Source organism: Petromyzon marinus, chromosome 34 (genome assembly GCF_048934315.1).
Source record: "Petromyzon marinus isolate PM22_M1 ecotype Great Lakes invasive population chromosome 34, UKy_Petmar_22M1.pri1.0, whole genome shotgun sequence".
In the NCBI taxonomy this organism is placed as follows: Eukaryota; Metazoa; Chordata; class Hyperoartia; order Petromyzontiformes; family Petromyzontidae; genus Petromyzon; species Petromyzon marinus.
Window position 1 is genome coordinate 9,096,286 of NC_133700.1, and position 22,496 is coordinate 9,118,781.

General features: G+C 42.8%; 1 protein-coding gene across 7 annotated transcripts in view; it reads left to right on the top strand.

Moving 5' to 3' along the window:
* The window catches only part of WDR37 (WD repeat domain 37), a 48,937-nt gene that overhangs the window by 20,239 nt on the left and 6,202 nt on the right, over positions 1-22,496 (top strand). For 5 of the 7 annotated variants that reach the window (XM_032965616.2, XM_032965617.2, XM_032965615.2 and 2 more), the window contains 11 exons: positions 747-842; positions 3,868-3,932; positions 4,659-4,727; positions 6,108-6,243; positions 7,504-7,575; positions 9,109-9,153; positions 10,262-10,338; positions 13,320-13,563; positions 15,004-15,145; positions 16,839-16,973; positions 21,241-21,355. In XM_032965616.2, coding sequence (XP_032821507.1) covers positions 747-842; positions 3,868-3,932; positions 4,659-4,727; positions 6,108-6,243; positions 7,504-7,575; positions 9,109-9,153; positions 10,262-10,338; positions 13,320-13,563; positions 15,004-15,145; positions 16,839-16,973; positions 21,241-21,355 — 1,196 coding nt within the window. Of the gene's footprint in view, positions 1-746; positions 843-3,867; positions 3,933-4,545; positions 4,564-4,658; positions 4,728-6,107; positions 6,244-7,503; positions 7,576-9,108; positions 9,154-10,261; positions 10,339-13,319; positions 13,564-15,003; positions 15,146-16,838; positions 16,974-21,240; positions 21,356-22,496 lie in introns of all 7 variants that reach the window. The other 2 variants (XM_032965619.2, XM_032965620.2) reach the window with 2 other exon arrangements.

Below are 22,496 nucleotides of genomic sequence, written 5' to 3' on the forward strand. Positions count from 1 at the left end.
GTGGCTGCAGGCGTGTGTCGTGGTTTTGCTCGATCGTTAATATTATTGGAGCCTGTAATGAGCGGGGTAAGTTGCAGACTTAAAATACAGCAGTTGTGCGTTAATGTTATTCAGTTAAACAAAAACACGATGAAAGTTCTAAGTAATATTCATTTAATGTGATCTAATTGCAGAATACATTTGTGAAGAAATCTTTAAAGACCAACATGTAAAATTTTCACCGTTTGTTCTCCACTTGAAGGGGAATTTCTCATGATTGCTGAGAACTGTTACCACATTGTAATTGCGTGTAATGCATTATTACTGAAGCAGTGACTTTTCACAGCTTATTTTTTCTTGTCGTACATTAAAATGAGTAAATATTAGTTGCCATTAATTGAAATACGTTTTGAAACACACATGGAGATGCTTAACTTATCTTCGCAAATGGTGTACCTTGCATTAAAAAAAAGCGTGACATCAATTCTAATACTTCGTATATATTTTTTATGCTTTAATCAGCTGACACATATGCCCACGTGGGAATGTATGCGAGTGCACACATACGCGCACTGCACATGCACGAGTATAATTTTAGCACTTTTACTGTTACGTCGCATTAATTTTAGTTGGGCCGTGACAATACTCTGACCCCCCCGTTATTGGCAGCGGCTCATTAATAAACTAGTGAGGTCAAGAATAACATACACACTTTGACTTGTGCAGATCCACGCAGTGACTTTTTCCCCCTTGCCTTCTGCCTCCAGTACGCAAGGAAATTGATAGCTTGAACGAGCGGCTGGCCTCTGAAGGAGCCGTCACTGATGGCTCTGAACTCTCCAAGGGAGTCTTTAAAACCAAGAGTGAGTAATGAGCCCTCTCGCTTTCAAAACTTTACCCTGCCCCTGTTTACGTTGGCAGATAGCATACAGAGTATTGTGGCCACCGGGCGCCTGCATCAACCTGCATAGTGAGACATTGACCTTCAGCCTTGTGGCTCGGCCTCTTTTTTTGCAGCTGGTTGACCCCGACATTTCCTTGCTTACATGAATGTGTATATGCACTTTTGTCCTCTCTCGGTCACTTCATCATTTAATGCTAAGAGCTCATCCATGAGCCATTTGTGTTGGGTATTATGCAAGCAAATTAATTATCTGCTTGCAGAAAGGGTATTACGACAACCTAAATGTTTAATGAAAATTGTTTCTGCCTCAATTTGTGTGCATTTTGCCTTTTGACACCACACCATCTACCACTATCTGATATGTGTAATTGTAAATAATGTTGTTTCAAGATAATTGCGAATGAATGTTTTTGCAGTCCCCTTAATCACCTGAGATCTATTCATCCTCAGTGCTCTCAGCGGCAATGTAAATGATTACGCTTCTTAAAATATTAATCCATGTCTCTTGCTTTAGATAATTTTTGCTGTCCTTGCAGTTTTTCCAGGCATAGTCAGTGCGGTCATAATCATGCTATATTCCAAAGATTTGATCAGCGTACAGTGAGGGAAAAAAGTATTTGATCCCCTGCTGATTTTGTACGTTTGCCCACTGACAAAGAAATGATTAGTCTATAATTTTAATGGTAGGTTTATTTGAACAGTGAGAGACATAACAACAACAAAATCCAGAAAAACGCATGTCACAAATGTTATAAATTGATTTGCATTTTAATGAGGGAAGTAAGTATTTGACCCCCTCCCAATCAGAAAGATTTCTGGCTCCCAGGTGTCTTTTATACAGGTAACGAGCTGAGATTAGGAGCACACTCTTAAAGGGAGTGCTCCTAATCTCAGCTTGTTACCTGTATAAAAGACACCTGTCCACAGAAGCAATCAATCAGATTCCAAACTCTCCACCATGGCCAAGACCAAAGAGCTCTCCAAGGATGTCAGGGACAAGATTGTAGACCTACACAAGGCTGGAATGGGCTACAAGACCATTGCCAAGCAGCTTGGTGAGAAGGTGACAACAGTTGGTGTGATTATTCGCAAATGGAAGAAACACAAAATAACTGTCAGTCTCCCTCGGCCTGGGGCTCCATGCAAGATCTCACCTCGTGGAGTTGCAATGATCATGAGAACGGTGAGGAATCAGCCCAGAACTACACGGGAGGATCTTGTCAATGATCTCAAGGCAGCTGGGACCATAGTCACCAAGAAAACAATTGGTAACACACCACGCCGTGAAGGACTGAAATCCTGCAACGCCCGCAAGGTCCCCCTGCTCAAGAAAGCACGTATACATGCCCGTTTGAAGTTTGCCAATGAACATCTGAATGATTCAGAGGACAACTGGGTGAAAGTGTTGTGGTCAGATGAGACCAAAATGGAGCTCTTTGGCATAAACTCAACTCTCCGTGTTTGGAGGAGGAGGAATGCTGCCTATGACCCCAAGAACACCATCCCCACTGTCAAACATGGAGGGGACAGGACAACTTCACCGCATCAAAGGGACGATGGACGGGGCCATGTACTGTCAAATCTTGGGTGAGAACCTCCTTCCCTCAGCCAGGGCATTGAAAATGGGTCGTGGATGGGTATTCCAGCATGACAATGACCCAAAACACATGGCCAAGGCAACAAAGGAGTGGCTCAAGAAGAAGCACATTAAGGTCCTGGAGTGGCCTAGCCAGTCTCCCGACCTTAATCCCATAGAAAATCTGTGGAGGGAGCTCAAGGTTCGAGTTGCCAAACGTCAGCCTCGAAACCTTAATGACTTGGAGAGGATCTACAAAGAGAAGTGGGACAAAATCCCTCCTGAGATGTGTGCAAACCTGGTGGCCAACTACAAGAAACGTCTGACCTCTGTGATTGCCAACAAGGGTTTTGCCACCAAGTACTAAGTCATGTTTTGCAGAGGGGTCAAATACTTATTTCCCTCATTAAAATGCAAATCAATTTATAACATTTTTAACGTGCGTTTTTCTGGATTTTTTTGTTGTTGTTATTCTATCTCTCACTGTTCAAATAAACCTACCATTAAAATTATAGACTGATCATTTCTTTGTCAGTGGGCAAAATCAGCAGGGGATCAAATACTTTATTTCCTCGCTCTAGTTGCTTTTACTATGAATGAGTTTCTTACATTTAACAGCACAATCCAATATCAAAATACATAGCCACTGTCATAGTTACCGCTGCATTATAATTGAAAATGATAGCGCTAAAAAAAGACGTGAAATGTCTCTGGTAGTGACCCCTGCTTCACAGGATAGAATTGTAATTAATAATATCTTGACTTAAAATTAAAGCCCTGCCTGGAAATGATTGAGTGAAAAATTAATCATGACTCTATAGGAACAGCTATCTGTGAAGATATATGTTGGTAAATGGTTAAATAAGTGCTGGTAAGGTTTCATGTAATCTGGCATTGGCTGTGGTGAACTCTTGACCCTGGTGAAGGTAGTAAAATATTTTCATTCTTGTTTGTACGTGATGCCAATGTGACCCCAAAATTTGTATTCTGAGCACCACAATAGCATTTTCCCACTTAATAGAACTGAGGGCAGTGCAGTTAATTTCATCATCAACAGCAATGATCATTCCACGCCTGAATGAAGATATTCCCAAGCCATCGCCTTCTCTCATGATCCTGCGAAGCAAAGATCTTTGCAGCATCCGCAAATTAGTTGATGTGAACGCGCAATCTCCGTGGTGGATATCTTTTCAGGCGCGTCTCCTCCTGTGGCTGCCAATCTGTCATTAGTCTCGACCACTGAGCATCATCTATTAACAGAGAGGTGTCAGTATTGCGTCCCCATCTTGTGGATGTTCTCTTTATGCACGCGTTGCAGTTCATTTACGCTACTGATTTTGTATTTTAATGTTTCACTGCATACTAATCGTTAAGCTTTGTTTTGTTTTCTGTACCGTGGTATCAACAGCCGGGCATTCTACGAGTCAACTTTCACAGAAGCTGAAAACGACTTACAAAGCGTCAACAAGCAAGGTAGAACATAGTCCTGGGACTTGCATCTCACCCTGACACTGCATTTTGCCAGTTTGCAGTAAAGATGGCTCATTAATCCAGCGGTATCCATTATAGGGGTCTGATTCACATCCGTCATCCTTTTATCGTCATTTGCCATTCCCTTCAGCATTCACTGGGCTGTGCCGTCCTGCCATCTGTAAAATCTGTCACCCCAAAGGCTCATTTGAATTCATTCACGCATGTGTACGAGATGGCAAACATGGGTGTATGTGGGGTTGTTTGTATCTGCGTCTGTGCATACGTGTTTGTGTACGTAGCCACGGGCGTGCATGGGACAGCACTATTCAGGTTATTAATTTTGAGTTTCATTAAATATTTTAGTTTATGTTGGTGTAAATTATCATAGTTATTTAATATCATAGTTTTTCAAAATCATAAATTTTTTGCCCCCATTTGGTGTAAGGTTGTGCTTCAAATTTGTTTCACTTACCGATGACACTATCGCACTATGGCGTTTGTTTGTGTTTGCTCAAGTTAACTGCATGTTTGAGGTTCGGAGCAGGCGTACATTTGTCTCACCACGTGGCCTGTGTGCGTGTGTGTGCGTCTGCGTGTGGGATGTGCAACGCAGGCGTGCGTCTGTGCAACCGTGAGTGCGCTTGTACGTGGGTGTGTGCGAGTTTACCATTTTTGGACGCGCGCCCATGTGCCGCGTGTATTTCTCTCCCGCCGGCACTGCTGTAGCGTACAGATGTGAGTGGAGCCCTCAATTTCAACGTTGGGAGCTGGGAGCTCTGGGGAGGAGATTCCTGGGTAATGGGAATGCTGTCCCACGGAATGCCCCTGAAATATTTTCCCCTCCCCGCACTCCAGTGCCCCTAACCTCGCTTTATGCATGTGAGACGTGTGATGGGAATCTTTGCTAAGAGCCTGTTGACCCCATTGAACGCCGTTCCACGCTCCGTGAGCCGTTTTCTGTCAATCGTTTGCGACGGGACTATTAATTTTGCAACCGCCGAGTGTTCCGTTGTTTAAGTCTGATGTTTCTCTTCGTGTTTGTTGCCTAACTTGCACCGACGTTACTGAATTCCAAAGCACCGTGGTGTGGAGTTTGTGGTTGTGGTTTCCAACATCTTGAGCACAGTCAGGCTGTGGGTTATCTGTAAATTGTTTAAAAAGGTTTTGCTTGGTCAGCTTAAAGCAGCTTAAAGGAGTAAGTGGTGAACAATGTTAGTGTTTGTGAGGTTGCAGGATCTCATGTTGACTTCTGTTTGGGCAAAAAACAGTCGTGCAGTGTTGTGGAAATTTGCTTGCACGAAATATTTCTTTTAGTTTACCAAAGGCTGGGTTCTTTTGTAAAGACACTGCATTTTTTTGCCACCAAAGTACATGACTAGCTGGAGGTGTTCTAGATGAAATGTGGTTAATATTTAATTTCAACTCTTGCCGTGTTGGCGAAAAAAAATCCCTGGCAATTATGTTTTGAATGGAAGTAGCATAGCTGGGGTTGTCAGCAATATTTTGTGAGCTTTCACAATTTCGCACATGTGTGGTTTACTGTAGCATGCATATTCTCTTCGTTTATCTTTATTGCCTGGAGCTGGTTTGGGTTATTTGAACAAATCGTGTATAGTAACACGCTTACAGGATCTCTGTGTCCTGGTGTCATTGAATGGGTTTAAGGAATTTTTGGGTGACAGTGAATTCACAGGGTCAAGGTGAAGGCTAATCCTTTACGCACTGCATGTCAACTTGTAGCGTAATACAGATGTTTTTAGTCAAGGTAAATATTGGCAATGCATGCTTTCTCAGGTTGAGGATAATACAGGGCTAAAGGGTGCCGTGTCTTTGCGTGTTTTCACAGTTTATTTTATGGCCAGCGCTTATGTTTTGAGTTACAGTACCTCTTTGGATTGAAAGTTAGCATTCAGGTAAGCACAAGAGCCTGTTTTTTTGAGTATTTGCTGCAGGCTACACATCTGCAATTCATGGCTACAGTGTGATATACAGCAAATAAGTTACGGTTACTTATGCAGTTAAAGTGTAATGATATAACATGCAGGGGCATGAATGCGTGAATGTGTAGGAGACAATGACCGATTGTTTCGTGAAAAACGAACGTGTGTGCGTGTGCCGGACCGCGTGTTTGTGTGCGTGCGGGACCGTGTGCGTGCGCGTTCGTCTGCTGTTCAGATCGTGTCCAGTTTCAAGGCCACGACTACACGCGCCGTGTGCCAGCTGCAGAAGGAGTACGCCGGACACCGCGACGGCCTCTGGGATGTGGCCGCCACTCGCATCGCCCCTGTTGTGCTCGGAACTGCGTCTGCCGGTGTGTGCCATCATATCCAATCGCTCTTCCAATGCTTTCCAACTTAGGTTAAAAGCATTTATGCGTTAGCTCTGTCCGTCTACCTATCCATAACGGTGAGGTACGATAACTCTTGTAAATTGGGTACAAAAAAAATGTACCTGTAGTACTCAATTGTGTTGCTGTTAGGGACCCTCTTGGATATCGGTCAAACTGATAAAAGGGTTTGATTAAACTTGAAGAAACAAACCAGTGCGAAATATTACTGTGTACAAAATGTGCAGACGCATTTATCTTTCACAGCTACTTGTCTACTTCTGTACGGGTAAATAAATACATGTTGAAAAACATTACATAATATGGGTGTTGTATGATCTATAGCTTGGCTTATTTTACGTTTTTCCCTCCACACTTAGAAACACGCGTTTACACTATTTAGATTATTTTGCTGCTATAAATGTCCAAATGATAAGCTACTTTGTTGAGCTATCATTTGTGGCCCGGTTGGCATTTGAACAGTAAGTTAATACCTCAGTGGGCTTTGCCTGGTGGGATGGAGATGGTTTAGTTTGATTTATATGTGTTTGGCTGATTTATTTACCTTTCTTGTACTTTGCATTCCTGTCATGTTTTTGTATTGTTTGTTGTTGTAACTTTCTTACCCGTCCTAACTGAATATCTTTTTTACAAAATGGAATTTCTATAGCAGTGTGCCTGGAATCCACATGGTTGTGGATTAATTTTTTCTCTCTCATACGTTTTCGAATTCCCGTTGGATAGCCTGTGATACACAAACTAGGTATTTTGTAAATACGAAATAAGAGTGTTTTTGAGTGGTATTTTGTTTGATTCAGCATTTTTCAAGTAAGCAGGCCACCTAATATTGTATTTCTATGATGATGACGGGCATCTCTTTTCAAAGGAACATTTGAGCACGTTTATAAATGTGTGGAGGAGGGTGGCTTAAGTAGCATAATTGGGACGACATGGTAATGTGTCACCACCGATAATTGTCTTCATATGAGTAGAGAAAATAAACTTATAGTGGGAAAGAGTGACTTGTAGTTTTCTCTGCCTAGCTGAGCTAGAGAATCATGGTAACTTCCCGTGTAGTCGCTTGGATAGACTTGCTCCTGTCATAGAAACGTGACATTTTTACCAATGGTTCAGGGCAGTTTATGGAACATGGGAAACGATATTAACCATGACTTTTGTTGTTACTTCTCTTTGAAAGTAAATATATCAACCTTCTCTCTAATCTGCATTTTTTTCTGTGCCCAGATCACACTGCCATGCTATGGAGCATAGAGACTGGGAAATGTATCTTAAAGTATGTTGGACACGCAGGCTCAGGTACTATGCCCGGTTCAACACACCCTTTGGCAACAGAACACATTACCACAGTTCTCATTAGTTTATCGACCAGTGATGGATTTTGAAATTGGCTACTTTTTGGGGATCACACAGTGATGAGAGCCTGAATTAATGGGTTTTACCAAGAGCCTTGATGATTGTGCGTGACATCCATCTGCGCGCACACACACACACACAAGAGCCACCTTTTGCCACTCGGTAACGGTGATGTCACCGCGTGAGTGCCAGGCGAGATGCGTTATGATCACGTACATACACACGTGCACAAACACAAAGATAATCATCCCAAAAACTCATAGAGCTATTGAGACAAATTATTTCGAGAAGCCATTAAGACTTCTACAGAATATAAGGAGGTGGTGTGGCAAGAACCACACCTTTAAATAATTGCTCATTGCTGGTGTTTATACACCACACCAGGTACTCATATGAAACAAATTTTACCTTGTGGAGGCCTAGGAAAGGGTCATTACCACACGCCACTATTATCTTTGGCCAAGAATTGAACCCAGGTCTCTGGGTTTGTAGCACAGTAGCACATGTGTGCAAACAACTGTGCAAACAACTGCATCACCACTCCAAAATTGCGCACACATGCGCGTAGGGACTCTATAAATCTGTTTTTGTTAATCTTACAGATTATTTAGCCACGTACTGTTCTCAAATTGCTGTTTTAGAAGAGCAGCACTGTAATTATGTTTGTGACTTGACAATGCATTTAACATGTAAATGTTATTTATTATTGAACGTCATGTGTTATTGATCAGGAATAACATTTTTATAAACGCTAAATTTTCAAACAATGTAGTTAATGGGTAAAGCATATCTTAACTTCCCTGTTGATGCAACATGACAGTGAGCAGGACATAAGATCTGCTTTGCAGTGTCAACAGAAAATTTGCAAGACTGAATTGTTTTCATTAGCATGGTTCATGCAAAGTTATGCTACAATTGCCACTGTTTTTCACTTATAACAATCTACCGTTCAATGTATAGTTGTATCAATGCCACAAGCTTAGTGTGGGATTTTGTTTTCGAGAAATGACTAATTTAAAGAAAAAATGCTGCAAATAATGACATTTGAATTGAACTGTCGGCTAGAATAGGGGGGTGATTTATGAACTAAATTTTTGCTCTACAGTAGTGCATGTGTACTAACTTTAGATTACTTTGCTTTCACAGTGCGTGTTGTTTGGTGAAATTACCAACTGGTAGCTTGCTAAAATTGTTGTTCAACTTGTCATTTTATATGGAGTTGCAGAGCTGGAATAAATGTACATCTTGGTTTATTTAGAATTTCACAAAATGGTCTGTTGTTTGTTTATGTGTATAGTTTATGACTTTTTGCCAACATTTGATTAGTGATCCATAAATGCTGTCAGAAATGAAAGTTAATGGTGCACATATTCTTAATTTGTGTTGTGTGCAATTGTTTATTTTGACAGCAGTGTTTGGTTCATAAAAGTGACTGGTTTCTCATTATATTTTGTTTCTGTCCCAATTGCCCCACAGTTAATTCTATCAAATTCCATCCAACGGACCAGCTGGCTCTGACAGGTAACGAATAACACGCACACGTGCAGCACAGACACATACAGAAATAAGGCATAAGCATACATGAATGTGCTCAAAGCTAAAGGTCCTCTTTTTAGCCTTTTAGGTTGTACAGGTGGGCATTGTTAATCAGCTTGCTATGATTCATCAATGAAAATGATTTCTTACCCTCTCAATAAAAAAATTGAATTATGGATGTATGAATCGGTTATTTTAGTTTTATATACACAGAGTATGTGAGTAGTTGATGGAAAACCTGCAACCACTGGATTTTACAAGCTATGCAATGGCAAAAAAAACATCTATTTGTGAATCCATTGGCCCACTGGGCTCGGCCTAGGTGTTTGGTGAGTACCTATTAAGGCCAACACCGATGATAGCTTATCTAATTGCAATTATGGCACATTTCAACGACCACTGGGAAGTGGGCCAGCTCGGTTAGCTGAGCCGCCTTGAATCCCAATGCCAGCCTTACTGGGCCTATCTAATCTGGGTGCTTGGGGCCCTCTTTCTTATGTGCGGAAGCGTAGAGCACAATTGTCACGTCACGGGGCCAGCATGGAAGGGAAACGCACGGGCAATAGCATTTTAATCGTGACTCTCGATATCAAGGCCTTGTTTTTGAAACAAAAAAAGATCATTGCCTGGGGTATCTCGACCTAATCTAAGCCTGCATTAAACTTTGTTTAAATTATTTTTTACAATGGTTTCATTCTGGCCGTGAATGTTAGGGAGCGGTATGATTCAATCCCATTGAGCTTATGGTTCGTGAAGCATTGGGACAGCATCTCAGCCATTCCAGAAGAGCCGATGACCATTCCTGGTCAAGCGAGCCCACTCTTCATTGGTTGTTGGAACATTGCAAAGGTGATGCAGCTAACCAAAAAAACCTGGCAAATATTTGACATACATTTGGAGAAGCCCTTCAATGTTTGCGTTGAGATTAAACTATCTCTTCTGTCAATGTGTGTCCAAAATTAGATATGTGTTTCTGTGACTGGCGGCATGTTATGAATTTATGAAGAAGACCACACCGTGGCATCATGAGTAAAGAGTAACTTGTGCCCTGTTTAGTTTGCGTGGGTGACGCTGCCTCCTATTGTGTCAACAGCATCGGGTGACCACTCGGCGCATGTGTGGCGTTACCTGGTGCAGTTGCCGTTGACCCAGACCAGCATCGACTCAAATGTACGTCCCTGCACAGCTAGACGACAAGTGACATACACAATCTGGCCAAGTTCCCAGTACCTCGGAGTTTTGGTTATGTTTACAGTGGTAACTGATTAACAGGCATAGGTCTAACTTGTCACATTTATACCTAGTAGAGCTGGGCAGCTATATGGAATCTTAGAAACTTAAATAAGTAAAAGTAAGCCGGATAAAATATTGAGATATTTCTTTCCTCTTAGGTGACAATAAACATACGACTTTTTATTAATTATTACTTGTTTTTTTACAGTTTTGCTGTACCTATTTAAAATTAGTTATTTATTTATAGGGAGACTTTTGGTCAAACTGGTCTCTTAAATATACAGCCCTTTGTCAGTCCACTGCTTATTTAACACCTCCTCCTACACTGTATTGGTAATGGCAGTTGTTTTCCCGTACTTCAGCATGTGGGTTGATAAAGCAGGGGTCCCAGAACGGGTTCGGATATCACTCACAACTGACGGTAGCCATGGCTAGCAATCAAATTCATGTCGCTTGGTTTGATAGCACATTGCACTAACTAAAACTGAAACTAGGTGAGGACCACTAAGCAATCTAGCTCTTATTCTTAGCTCTTTCGGTAAAGTCACGTTGAAGGGAAACAATAAAATAATAAAATATATGTCGGCTTGCATAAATTTGTTTTTAAACGGTGTATTTATTTATAAAAAAACGTCAGCGCCACGTGCAGCGATTTGGCAGTTTATTTAGAAGGACTAGTCCATCTATGTTCTGAAAAGAGGAGGGGGAAGACGAAAAATTAATGTATGCTGTCTGAAAGCCACTGTAACCGTGAACAATCAATTGAGACCTGAAATGGTTTATCAAATCTTTCCAATGATTGCTAAGCCAGAATCCATCTTCTCGGTTGAAATTGTCTCTGTGCTTGTATATGTGAACGAATCTCTCATGGTAGCCAGATGGCTTACAAAGAACCTCTGTCTTGGAAAAGTCAATGTCATGTGAGCCTACTGAATTATAACAATGATTTGCCACAGCCGAAGTGTTGGTCCTACCGTGTTTAAGGTCTGCTTTGTGTTCACGAATGCGGTCCGAGACATGGCGTTTGGTTTCTCCAATGTAACTACTACCACAGAGGCAACTTATTTTGTAGACACCAGGGTACTGTATGTCCGGAATCACATCTTTTACAGACGGAACCAGTTCACGGATTTTATGTAATGTGTTGAAACGGACCTGGATCTTGTGTTTATTCAAGATTTTGGAGATCTTTTTTGTGATCCCCGCAATGTAGGGTAAAGTAATGGTTTTGAAAGGCTCCTCAAGAGGGTCATCTGGCCACATGGCCGGCCTGCTCTAGACCAATTCTTCGACCACATCAATTCCATACACCCAGCCATCAGATTTACCATGGAAGTCGAAAAAGATGGCAAGCTACCTTTTTTGGATGTCCTAATAAAAAAGAGACCTGATGGTTCAATGAGCCACTCTGTCTACAGGAAAGCTACTCATACGGATGCTTATCTGAAACCAGATTCCCACCACCATCCATCACAGAAGAATTCTCTCATCAAGACTCTGTATCATAGAGCCCAATGCATATCCGACCAGGAACACATAGGCAGTGAACTCAAGCACGTACACCAAGCTCTTAAGGCTAATGGTTACTCCGACTATACAATCCGCAAAGCTATTACTCAAACCATGAAGAAGGACCCTCTTGAGGAGCCTTTCAAAACCATCACTTTACCCTACATTGCGGGGATCACAAAAAAGATCTCCAAAATCTTGAATAAACACAAGATCCAGGTCCGTTTCAACACATTACATAAAATCCGTGATCTGGTTCCGTCTGTAAAAGATGTGATTCCGGACACAGTATCCTGGTGTCTACAAACTAAGTTGCCTCTGTGGTAGTAGTTACATTGGAGAAACCAACCGCCATGTCTCGGACCGCATTCGTGAACACAAAGCAGACCTTAAACACGGTAGGACCAACACCTCGGCTGTGGCAGATCATTGTTATAATTCAGTAGGCTCACATGACAATGACTTTTCCAAGACAGAGGTTCTTCGTAAGCCATCTGGCTACCATGAGAGATTCGTTAATGAGGCTATCCACATATACAAGCACAGAGACAATTTCAACCGAGAAGATGGATTCTGGCTTAGCAATCATTGGAAAGATTTGATAAACCATTTCAGGTCTTAATTGATTGTTCACGCTTACAGTGGTTTTCAGACAGCATACATTAATTTTTCGTCTCCCCCCTCCTCTTTTCAGAACATAGATGGACTAGTCCTTCTGAATAAACTGCCAAATCGCTGCGCGTGGCGCTGACGTTTTTATAAATAAATAAATACGCCGTTTAAAAATAAATTTATGCAAACCGACACACCTGATGACGACCGTTTGTGTTATGGTCGAAACGTCGTGAGAATTTTTATTGTTTTATATATTTTATTATTTTATTGTTTCCCTTCAACGTGACTTTACCGAAAGAGCTAAGAATATGAATTACTGCAGTCACGAAAGCTTTAAATCAAAATTCAATCTAGCTCTCTTTCATAAGCGACCTGGCCATCACAAATGATCGCTCAACGAAGTGGCTTATCATCACGTGGAAATTTATAGCAGCCAAATACTTTAAACACATGTTGATTCTAAATGTGGAGGGAAAAACTGGAGGACCCGGAGAAAAATTCACGCCCCCATAAGGAGAGGGACGTGCAAACTCCAAATATACAGGTGTCAAGAGTTGGGATCGAACCCACGACGTTCTCCATACCAGGCGAGGTAGTTAACATTTCACCACTGTGATGCCCCTAACTACCACTGATCCCCCAACGTTCTTTTATTTGGTAAAATTTTTGAAAAGCATTAATACAAATCCAAAACACTCTGCTTGGTTGTCGGCCTTGACGATGACCAGAAGATGACGAGGCCACTCCCCATGCGCTACGCGGCCCAATCATTGCTCTGTCCCTCATTTCCACAGCCGTCGGGCGAAGACGAGGTTGACGCGTCGGACAAGGATGAGGCGGAGGGGTTGGACGCGGCGGAGGCGGCGAGCGAGGCGGCGCTGACGGTGCGCGCTCCCGTCACGGCGCTCAAGGGCCACCAGGGCGTCATCATCGCGGCCGACTGGCTCGTCGGGGGCAAGCAGCTCATCACCGCATCGTGGGACCGCACAGCCAACGTGTATGACGCAGAGACCTCCGAGCTGCTGCACTCGCTCACAGGTGGCTACTGCTGCGGGGGTGGGGGGGGTGGGGCCCTTGTGAGTGGTCCGAAATGTCTCCTGCCTGTGGTCTCTAAATGACACTTTCCGTGGGAAGAGAATGGTGGGTGGTAATGGGGATACATGAAGACAAAATGAGTGGGAATGCATGTATGTGTGTGTGCCATTGAGACATACACACCCAATGGCGGAGCCAGGATTTTCAGGTAGGTGGGGGGGGGCAACCCCTCCAGCAATGAAAAATTATAGGAGTTGTTAGTAAGTAAGGACTTGTCCCTTGATTTTTATTCGACGCGTGTGCTGCGATGGCGCAGCCATCGATCGAGGGTCGAATTTGAACCTTGTGTGATCGGCATCGCGCTCGCTGAAGGTGTTGATGCCTTCAGGGAAGTCGTGTACTGTATACGCAACTGCACACAATTCTGTGAGTCACTTATTGCCAATTATGGACTCAGACTATTGTCCTATCATCTCATAGAGTCCCTGGCACATAAATAATATGCTACACAGTGGCAGTGGGGGTTGCAAAATTCCGATTTATTACTAATAAACCCCAATGATCCGATCGAAATTAGGGATTTAGATTGGATCATTGAGGGGGCACGTGCCACCCCACCCCCCCCACTGGCTCCGCCAGTGTACACACCCACCCCTTTGTGTGCCGTGCTGGCCTAAATAGGGGCTCGCAAACAGCACTTGCCCCCCAACAGTCTCTATTTGTTTGTCAATATCTTCATATCGAGACGACCAAATGTTTAACCAACCTCTTCCTATGGTTCAACGTTTGGTCGTCTCCATAGGATACACACCTTCTCAAGACAAACTAATTTGTGAAAATGTTTTTGCGCCAACGTGGTGTGCCGTGGATTATGGGAGGAAATATCCGCGCTTCCAAAAAATAGCGATGCGTCCAAAATTTTGCTGATTGCTGGGAGAGTGCAGACTTGCGGCTGGATTAATCTGCAAAAAAAATAGCGGGTTATAAGGTTTAGAGGTTTTTTTTGAGATTCAAATGGTGCAAAACTTGCATCTGGGTCTGTCAAAATATTTTTTTGCATTTTTTTAGACTTCGTATACAAATATAAGTTAAATCAATATTATTTTTTACCAAATAAATCACATCAGTAGTGCCACTTCTACAGTTCACAGTTTGTGGTCAGCAAAGCATTTTCAATCTTGCATGGATTATGGGGGCAGTCACAAACAGCCAATAATTCGTGAATGACAGAAATGATAAATTATTGCAGTTGTGCTGTACTTGGTGTGACGCCTAAACGTAAGGACTGGAGAGCTAAATTTAACCGGCTGTGCATGGTGCTGGCTACAGCACACCTCTTACCATGTGGCAAGCCAGCATTAATAGGTGTTTGCTAACACCACTGCTTTCCAGCTGCTGGCATAAGGATAAACGGCGGCTGTTTTTGGTTTCTTTTGTGCGCAGGGCACGATCAGGAGCTGACGCACTGCAGCACCCACCCGGCCCAGCGCCTGGTGGTGACGTCCTCTCGCGACACCACCTTCCGCCTGTGGGACTTTCGTGATCCTTCCATCCACTCGGTCAACGTCTTCCAGGGCCACACCGAGTTAGTATTTGCCTCCCCTTCTCCATTGTGTAGTTTCTCCCACAGGCTGATTTGGCATTCAAAAGCGCTGTTGTGTAACAATATCATCCGGTGGCATTGTTTGGGTCTCTCTTATAAAAAATATTATAGATGTTTGTCTGTTGCACTTGAGTCAATCTCATCATTAGCCCAGTACATAGTGTGCGGTCTTTGTTATAAAACGTAGGTATTGGCCCTGAGCCGTAACCTGAATGAAGCACAATCGTTTTCGATGGATTTCTTTTGTGCAGTCACTGCTGACTGCGCAGAGACGATAAAACGCATCACATGTCAGAACCTTGTTCTTACAGTCCACATTCTAAGTGTTGTTTGGCTGCGCGCTCTGACAAGGCCCATCAGCCTTCCCGAGCCACCCGGCCACCCCTGTCTCTTAACATTGGCGCGCAGTGAATTGCGCCTGCTGAATGTATTTTAGAGATTGCTCATTGCCCCTAACGAGCGCATGTTTGAGCAATGCAGATCCATTTGCATCCCAAACTAGCATACTACCTGTGCGAGTCACGAGCTTAATCTGTTGGGTCTGCCTTTGCTGCTGATACGGGCCCTCCTTATAATGTATGTGTGTGCTTATACACACACACGCGAGAGTATTTTAATGATGTGCACCCTTGGAGTCACATTGCAAAATAGCGCTGGCACGTAACTTAATTTTTAGTTTTTCGAAAGAAAAATAAATAAACGGTTGCCTGGGTTTGGAAAATTGTGCCTTTTAATTATAGCAGATGTTACACTAAAGCACTTATATGGCGGTGCTTAGATTGGGTACGGCGCACTAATGGCGTGTGCTGTCGGTGCAGGTTCATTAAGTAAGACGTATTGACACTTCCCGGTATTCCTTGATGTGCACGTACGCGCCCCGGTACTGCCTCAGGTGCAGTCGCGGCAGTTGTTAAACTGGGTCATCCATCTGCCTCTGTCGCCAGGATAATGGCGTCGCGTTTATCGCGGATTCGTCATCGGCGCACCTTCGGAAGCGATAGACTGTTGTTATCCCTGTAAATTTGTCGAACGTGAAGATTTTGCCCCAGAACATGCTGCTCATGTCAGTAGATGTGTAGCCGCCTGTCGATTTTGTTGGCGCTCTTAGACCAGCTTCTCCATGGTGGGGTGAAATGTCTCTTGGAGATTACCCAACCTCTACTCCCACCATGAGTGGTCATTTAAATATGAAAACATCACTGGGCTCTTTCTAACACAACCTTCAGTTTAACACGTAGGCTTTTGCGACTCTGGATGTCTGCCTGATGATCCTGTTGTAATTACAGGCGAAACGTGGTATTCTCATTGTAAATGCTGTGGCTTTACTCTCCAACACACCAGTGTGCTGAATTAGTAACTAATTAGCATGTTTTGTTTAAAGGACAAACCATACTAATTGGCTGTGTTGGGTGGGGGCGGCTATAACAACACATTTATACATACGCGATCTAACCCCAAAACCTCTATTATGGAAAACACAACCTTGGTTTTTCAAATATTTTTATGTTTTATGGTCAATAATGAAGCTCCAGAGTGTTTTTGATTATAACGTAGCTGACGGAGAGACTCGTTGCGCGAGGACCTCAAACGTGTGACCGCGTTGTAGCAAGGTTACGTCATCCGTATATCATGTTCCACTCACCTCGCCTGCGTGCGTGCGTGTGTGCATGCGCAGCACCGTGACGTCGGCCGTGTTTGCATCGAGTGAGAACGTGGTGTCCGGCAGCGACGACCGCACCGTCAAGGTGTGGGACCTGAAGAACATGCGCTCGCCCATCGCCACCATCCGCACCGACTCGGCCGTCAACCGGCAAGTCTTTCTTTCACACCGGCAGACCACGGCGCCGCTTGGCGCGCGGGCATGATTGCGGTGGCTCTTTTAAAATCGAGCAGCCCATTGAGAAAAAAAGTCACAGGTTCGCATTCACCTATCGTCGCCAACTGTTTATTTTGTAGTTCGAGCAGAGAGAGAGAGAGAGAGAATGCGATATGTACACGGCGTTCCTCTGTGTATACGCGAGGCTATAGTGTGTAGCACAGGCCTCAAGAATCTACATTTAAAAGTATTAGAGACATTCGCCAAAGCGTTGGTCATACATTTCAATGCCTACCCAGTGCTTTATCTGCTAGGTCGGGCAGACTGCAGAGCCTTTCCTTCTTTCCTTAACGAACGCCACGCCAAGCAGCAGCAGCATCTTACTGGTACCCCCTCCCCCCCCACTGGTCCCTCCTCAGTCAGATATTCATATAATAATGGGATCACAATTACAAACAGAAATCATAGGACTCGCCCAAAATATTTGAATTCGGCAATATTTGTAAAACAGCTCCTGCATGCAAATTCCCTAAACTGTGCTGGGTTATCTTACAAAACGTTCGTTTAGATTATTTGGCTGCTATAAAATTCCACATAAGACACTTCATTGAGCAATAATTTGTGACCAGATCACTTCTGAAAAAGAGCTACATAGCTCAGTGGGCCTTACCTGGTAAAATAAAAAAAAAGTTTAGTTTATCCACTGGGTGGCAGGGTAGGATCAGGATTAGGAGCTTGGCCTTGGGTCTCAATTTCCAGAATTGTTTTTCTCCCGTTCCAGCCGACCACTGTGCTGTGATCATTGCCCACTCACAAGCTCTTGCTGAGTGTGGATGTTAATTTGGCCTCCTGCTGATCAGTTGATTATCGGAGTTAACAATGCCACAATGAACTGTGTGCACGAGTTGGCCATTGTGCGAGGGTTTTGTGTCATAGTTGAATAGACACGTAACAATCTCTCAGTTCATAGAACCCATTTAATTTGTCACGCTCACAAGGCATGCATTGAAATGTCCATATCAAAATCTACGGTTTACTTTGTAGGCAAATTATATGGAAATTATAGGCCAATGTAAAAGGCTAATGTAGCAGACAGAACTGTACAAATGAAATAGGAAAAGCAGGAAACAATACAAGCAAAAATAGAAGTATAACTAATGTATTAATGAATCGCATCGTGGCAATTCATCAAATTGCTGAGCAGGTAAGTTCTTAAATGTGCATACAAACTACAGTGTTCATTCCAATTGTCAGATTACAAGCAAAACCTCATCTGTTTGTCCTTAATGCCGTTGTGCTGTTTTTGAACAACAGAAAGATTACCCGTTTTTTGCAAAGAGTTGAACTTTTGTTGTGTTTGAAAAATGCCGGTTTTACGCACACTAACATGGGCACGCCAAAGCCACGTTCCATTAAAGCTCCACACAAGCACTAACATTGCACGAGTGTGCGAGGTGTTTTTGTTTTTCATTTGCAATAACATGGCATTTGTAAACACAACCAAGCACATAACTAATGTTGCTTTTATGTTTTGTATTTGAATGGTTCCGCACAAATAACACATTGCCGTATAGTATAGAAAGACACGTGAGCTTAGATTTGCCGCACCTCTGATTAGCGCGGTTGGCTATGTACGGTGCGAAGGAAGTGCAACATACACACATGCAGATGTTTGGATATGATGGACATACGTAGATGAGCTATGCTCATTCTGATAACATGAATAGAACCTTCACTTGATTGGCTGAGTAGCCTAATGGACGGTGCCCTTTTCTGTGCATCAGATTTCACGGATTTGATTTCACATATTAATTTCCTACATCAATACTTCAGTTTCTGCCAGAGAATGTACGAATGTTAGAGTAAAAAAACCGGTGGTGTCATTTTCACGATTGGGCCAGTGTATACTTGTGGTATATCTTAAATTCCATCTCGGACGTAAAATTGCAAAATAAAATGATTACTTATTTATGTTTTTCAGGCGTCTATAAAAAAATATATTTTCAGCAGGAAAGATCCTCAGTAAAGCAAGATGCAACCCAAAAGGCACATTTCTTGTCGATATGTACAAAAAATGTGTGTTTTGTGCTGTCCAAATTAATTTTGAATCTTCATTAATGAGATAAAATACTTGAACATCATAGTCAAGGCATGCTCTAGTCGTGTCACTGCAACGCTGCTCCCATACTTTTGTATAAGATATGACAAGAGCATACCTGACTGATTTTAAGTAAAATCTTGACTTAAAGCTTTCGTGACTGCAGGAATTCATATTCTTTGGGTCTTTCGGTAAAGTCACTTAGATAGGTTAAGAGACAATAACAAAAGACTACGACGTTTCGATCGCAACACAAGCGGTTGTAATCATCTTGACAAAAGACAAATAGTTGACTACTTTAGCCCACCGGTGTGCTGAAGAGTGGATCCACAACATTTTGCTCGAAGATGCTGGATGTAATTTCCAGCGAAACGTCGTACTCAAATTGTAAATGTTGTGGATCCACTCTTCAACACACCGGTGGGCTAAAGTAGTGAACTAATTGTCAACGTCGCACATTTTTTACCATTGGCCCTTTCCGGTGGGTTGGAGGGTTGCGACACATTTATAAATAATGCGATCTAACCCAAAAACTTTATCATGAATAATACTGGTCGCGAAAGCCTACGTGTTAAACTGAGCATACAATGGGTTAACAATAATGAAACCTAGACGTTACATTTGATTCATGAATCCAGCTGCGTGGAACAGCATTGCAGTGAAACTAGAGCATGCTTGTGTTGCCTGTCTACGTGACTTTACCGAAAAACCCAAATAATATGATTTTAAGTTCTTGTTTTCCCATTAATGAAGATGAAAACACGTTGAGATAGCTTGGAACTTATTGCATCTCTATTTAAATAAAGGACATCAGTTACTAAAAAAAAAAATCATAGTCCACTCGTAAATTTAAATCAAAAGGATATGTATATAAAAATACATATTGCATCTCACCAACCACACATTTGTCCAAATTTATTCTTACACAAGCTGTTTACTTATCGAAGACCATGTCGTCAAGTGGAAGTGACATTGAAATTAATTGAAGCAGCTTGTGCACACTGGTTATTGGCAGCACATTAGGGTCTTGTACAAACTGTGGTGACTGCAAACAGAGACACCCACACGTTATTTGCAGATTGCTTTCTGCTGTGGAGCGATTGAAATGTCAATAATTTAGTAGGGAGAAAAAAATGAAATGCACACAGGTATCTTTTGTTAATGCACTTCATCCGTACAGCATTTCAAAATGATCACAGTTATAGTTGACTCTTACACAATGATAACTCAATTATTGTTTACCGCAGACGACTGCTGTTAGCATTATAGGATTTGATCAACCGTTTCATGCCTCTTTTTTTTCGACGTTATTCAGTTTCCGTAGCTTATACGTCGTTTCCAAACACAGCTGTGCACAGGCCCTGGAAAGGTCGTCAATGAATTGGCATTTGTATAGTCTTTACTGGGTAAACACATGCATGGACAGAGGGGGGGGGCGGTCACTTACAAACTGGGTCATGGAGTCCCAGTGCAACTGGGACTCCATGACTGTTTGGGATGATACCTGTGTGCAGGAGCTGAGAGCACGTTGAAGTCGTGTAGAAAATTAATGGTTGCCTGAGGCGCTGGGATGATTAGTTGTCTTGAGTTATCTTTAGACTAGGGACATTGTGAATACACATGACAATGATATAATCAATCACAATTTTACTTAAACTGATTGAATGGGCATGAATCGTGGAGCAGCTGAAAATGTGTTACGTTGTGGTTACTTGAATTGAATGTCAGAATGGCTATGAATTTCAGCAAGATTTTTTTTATTAAGCTATATTTATTTCCTACGACGATTTTATCACCCAGAATGCATCCGTTCTCGGAAGATAAGCGGGGTTGAAACTGGATGAGCTATTTACATGTGCAAACGGGTTGTTGTATGCTGCGGGGCTACATGATCAGCAGCAGAGGGCCGTGCTGCTAGAAAATATGTTGAACTGTACTTCTATGCTCCCACGTCTATGCTCCCCTTTCACCAACCGACACTGATCAACGTGATGACATATGGTCAAATAACCCCCATGATCTCTGCACAGCCCAAGCACAGCCATCGTCCAGCAACGAATTGACAAAGGGCTGTACATATATTGATCCTATTTTGTTTGCATCCGTATTTATAAAATGTTGATGTCCCTCCTGTGGTCTGTTTAACCTGATCCCACCTCTCAGGCTCAGTGTGTCACCCACGCACAAGATCATTGCGCTTCCTCACGACAACAGGCACGTGCGTCTGTTTGACATGTCTGGCGTTCGCCTGGCTCGGTTGCCAAGGAGCAACCGGCAGGTAAGAGTAATAATAACGATGATGATCATTAGCGAGTGTGATTCACCTCTTATGATTTTACCCATCCCCTAATTGCCCTTTTCACTCCTTTTTTCACTTTTCACTTCGGGTGATTATGATGATGATGATCATTATCATCGACGTCGTCATTAGTGTTTTCACGTGTGCAATCAGCACGAGTTGCCTTCATTTCTTTGAATCTTTTGCGGCCTTCTCTTGTTGGCATTGTTAGATTTTATTCTGCCAGGTCTCCCCATCTGGTCCTCCTCGGTCTTTCTCGTCCATCTTCTGTGTGTCGGTTGCATTGCATCCATTTTCACAGTCACCTCTTTGCTGTATCCATCCTTAGTAGATTTGTTGAAGAACCCTGCTATTGGGAATATGCTCATGGCACATATAAGTGCACGCATGGTGGAAGTGTTAATTCACGTAGGTTATCAACGGTGCCGTCAAAACTAAAACTGTTGCCGTTGCTGTCACAGCTGAATAGTCTCTAATCAGAGGTGTGGCAGAGCCAACTGCTTTACGGTTCCCATGCCCTGTGATCACCTGAAGTAAAATTTAATTGAAAAGTGTGAAAGCAGGCTGGGTTAAGAGCCAGAGATGGTGGCTCTGGTTATGGGCTGGGATAGGGTCAGCTCTAGTGGTAGTTTGGCTTGTGTACGGTTAGGGATAGGATCTGGTTGGGTAGTTTCATGAAAGTTTGGGGTTAGGGTTAAGTGTTTGGTTAAAGGTACAGATGGGATTAATACCATAGTGTGAATAGGATTTTAGGTAGGCCGCTGACTCTATAGGTCAGCACTCGGAACTGTATGACCTGTGTCGTGTTAGGGCTAGGGTCTGGTTGGGTAGTGTCATTTGGGTTAGGGGTAGGGTTAGGGGCCATCCATTTAATCCACGCAGAAACGATCAAGGATTAATAATATGAACGTGTTTAAGCAAACAGTCCACCACCGGACTATCTTAACTAATTTGAAGGCCAATGTAGACAAATTATTATCGAGGCTTCACCCCCCCTCCCCCCCCCCATTTCCTATGCGTACGTACTAAATGGATGGCCCCTTAGAGTACATCTGGGGTTTGGTATTTGTTCATAGGATTTGTTGTAGGACTATTGTTGTGGATGCAAAGCATAGTTAAG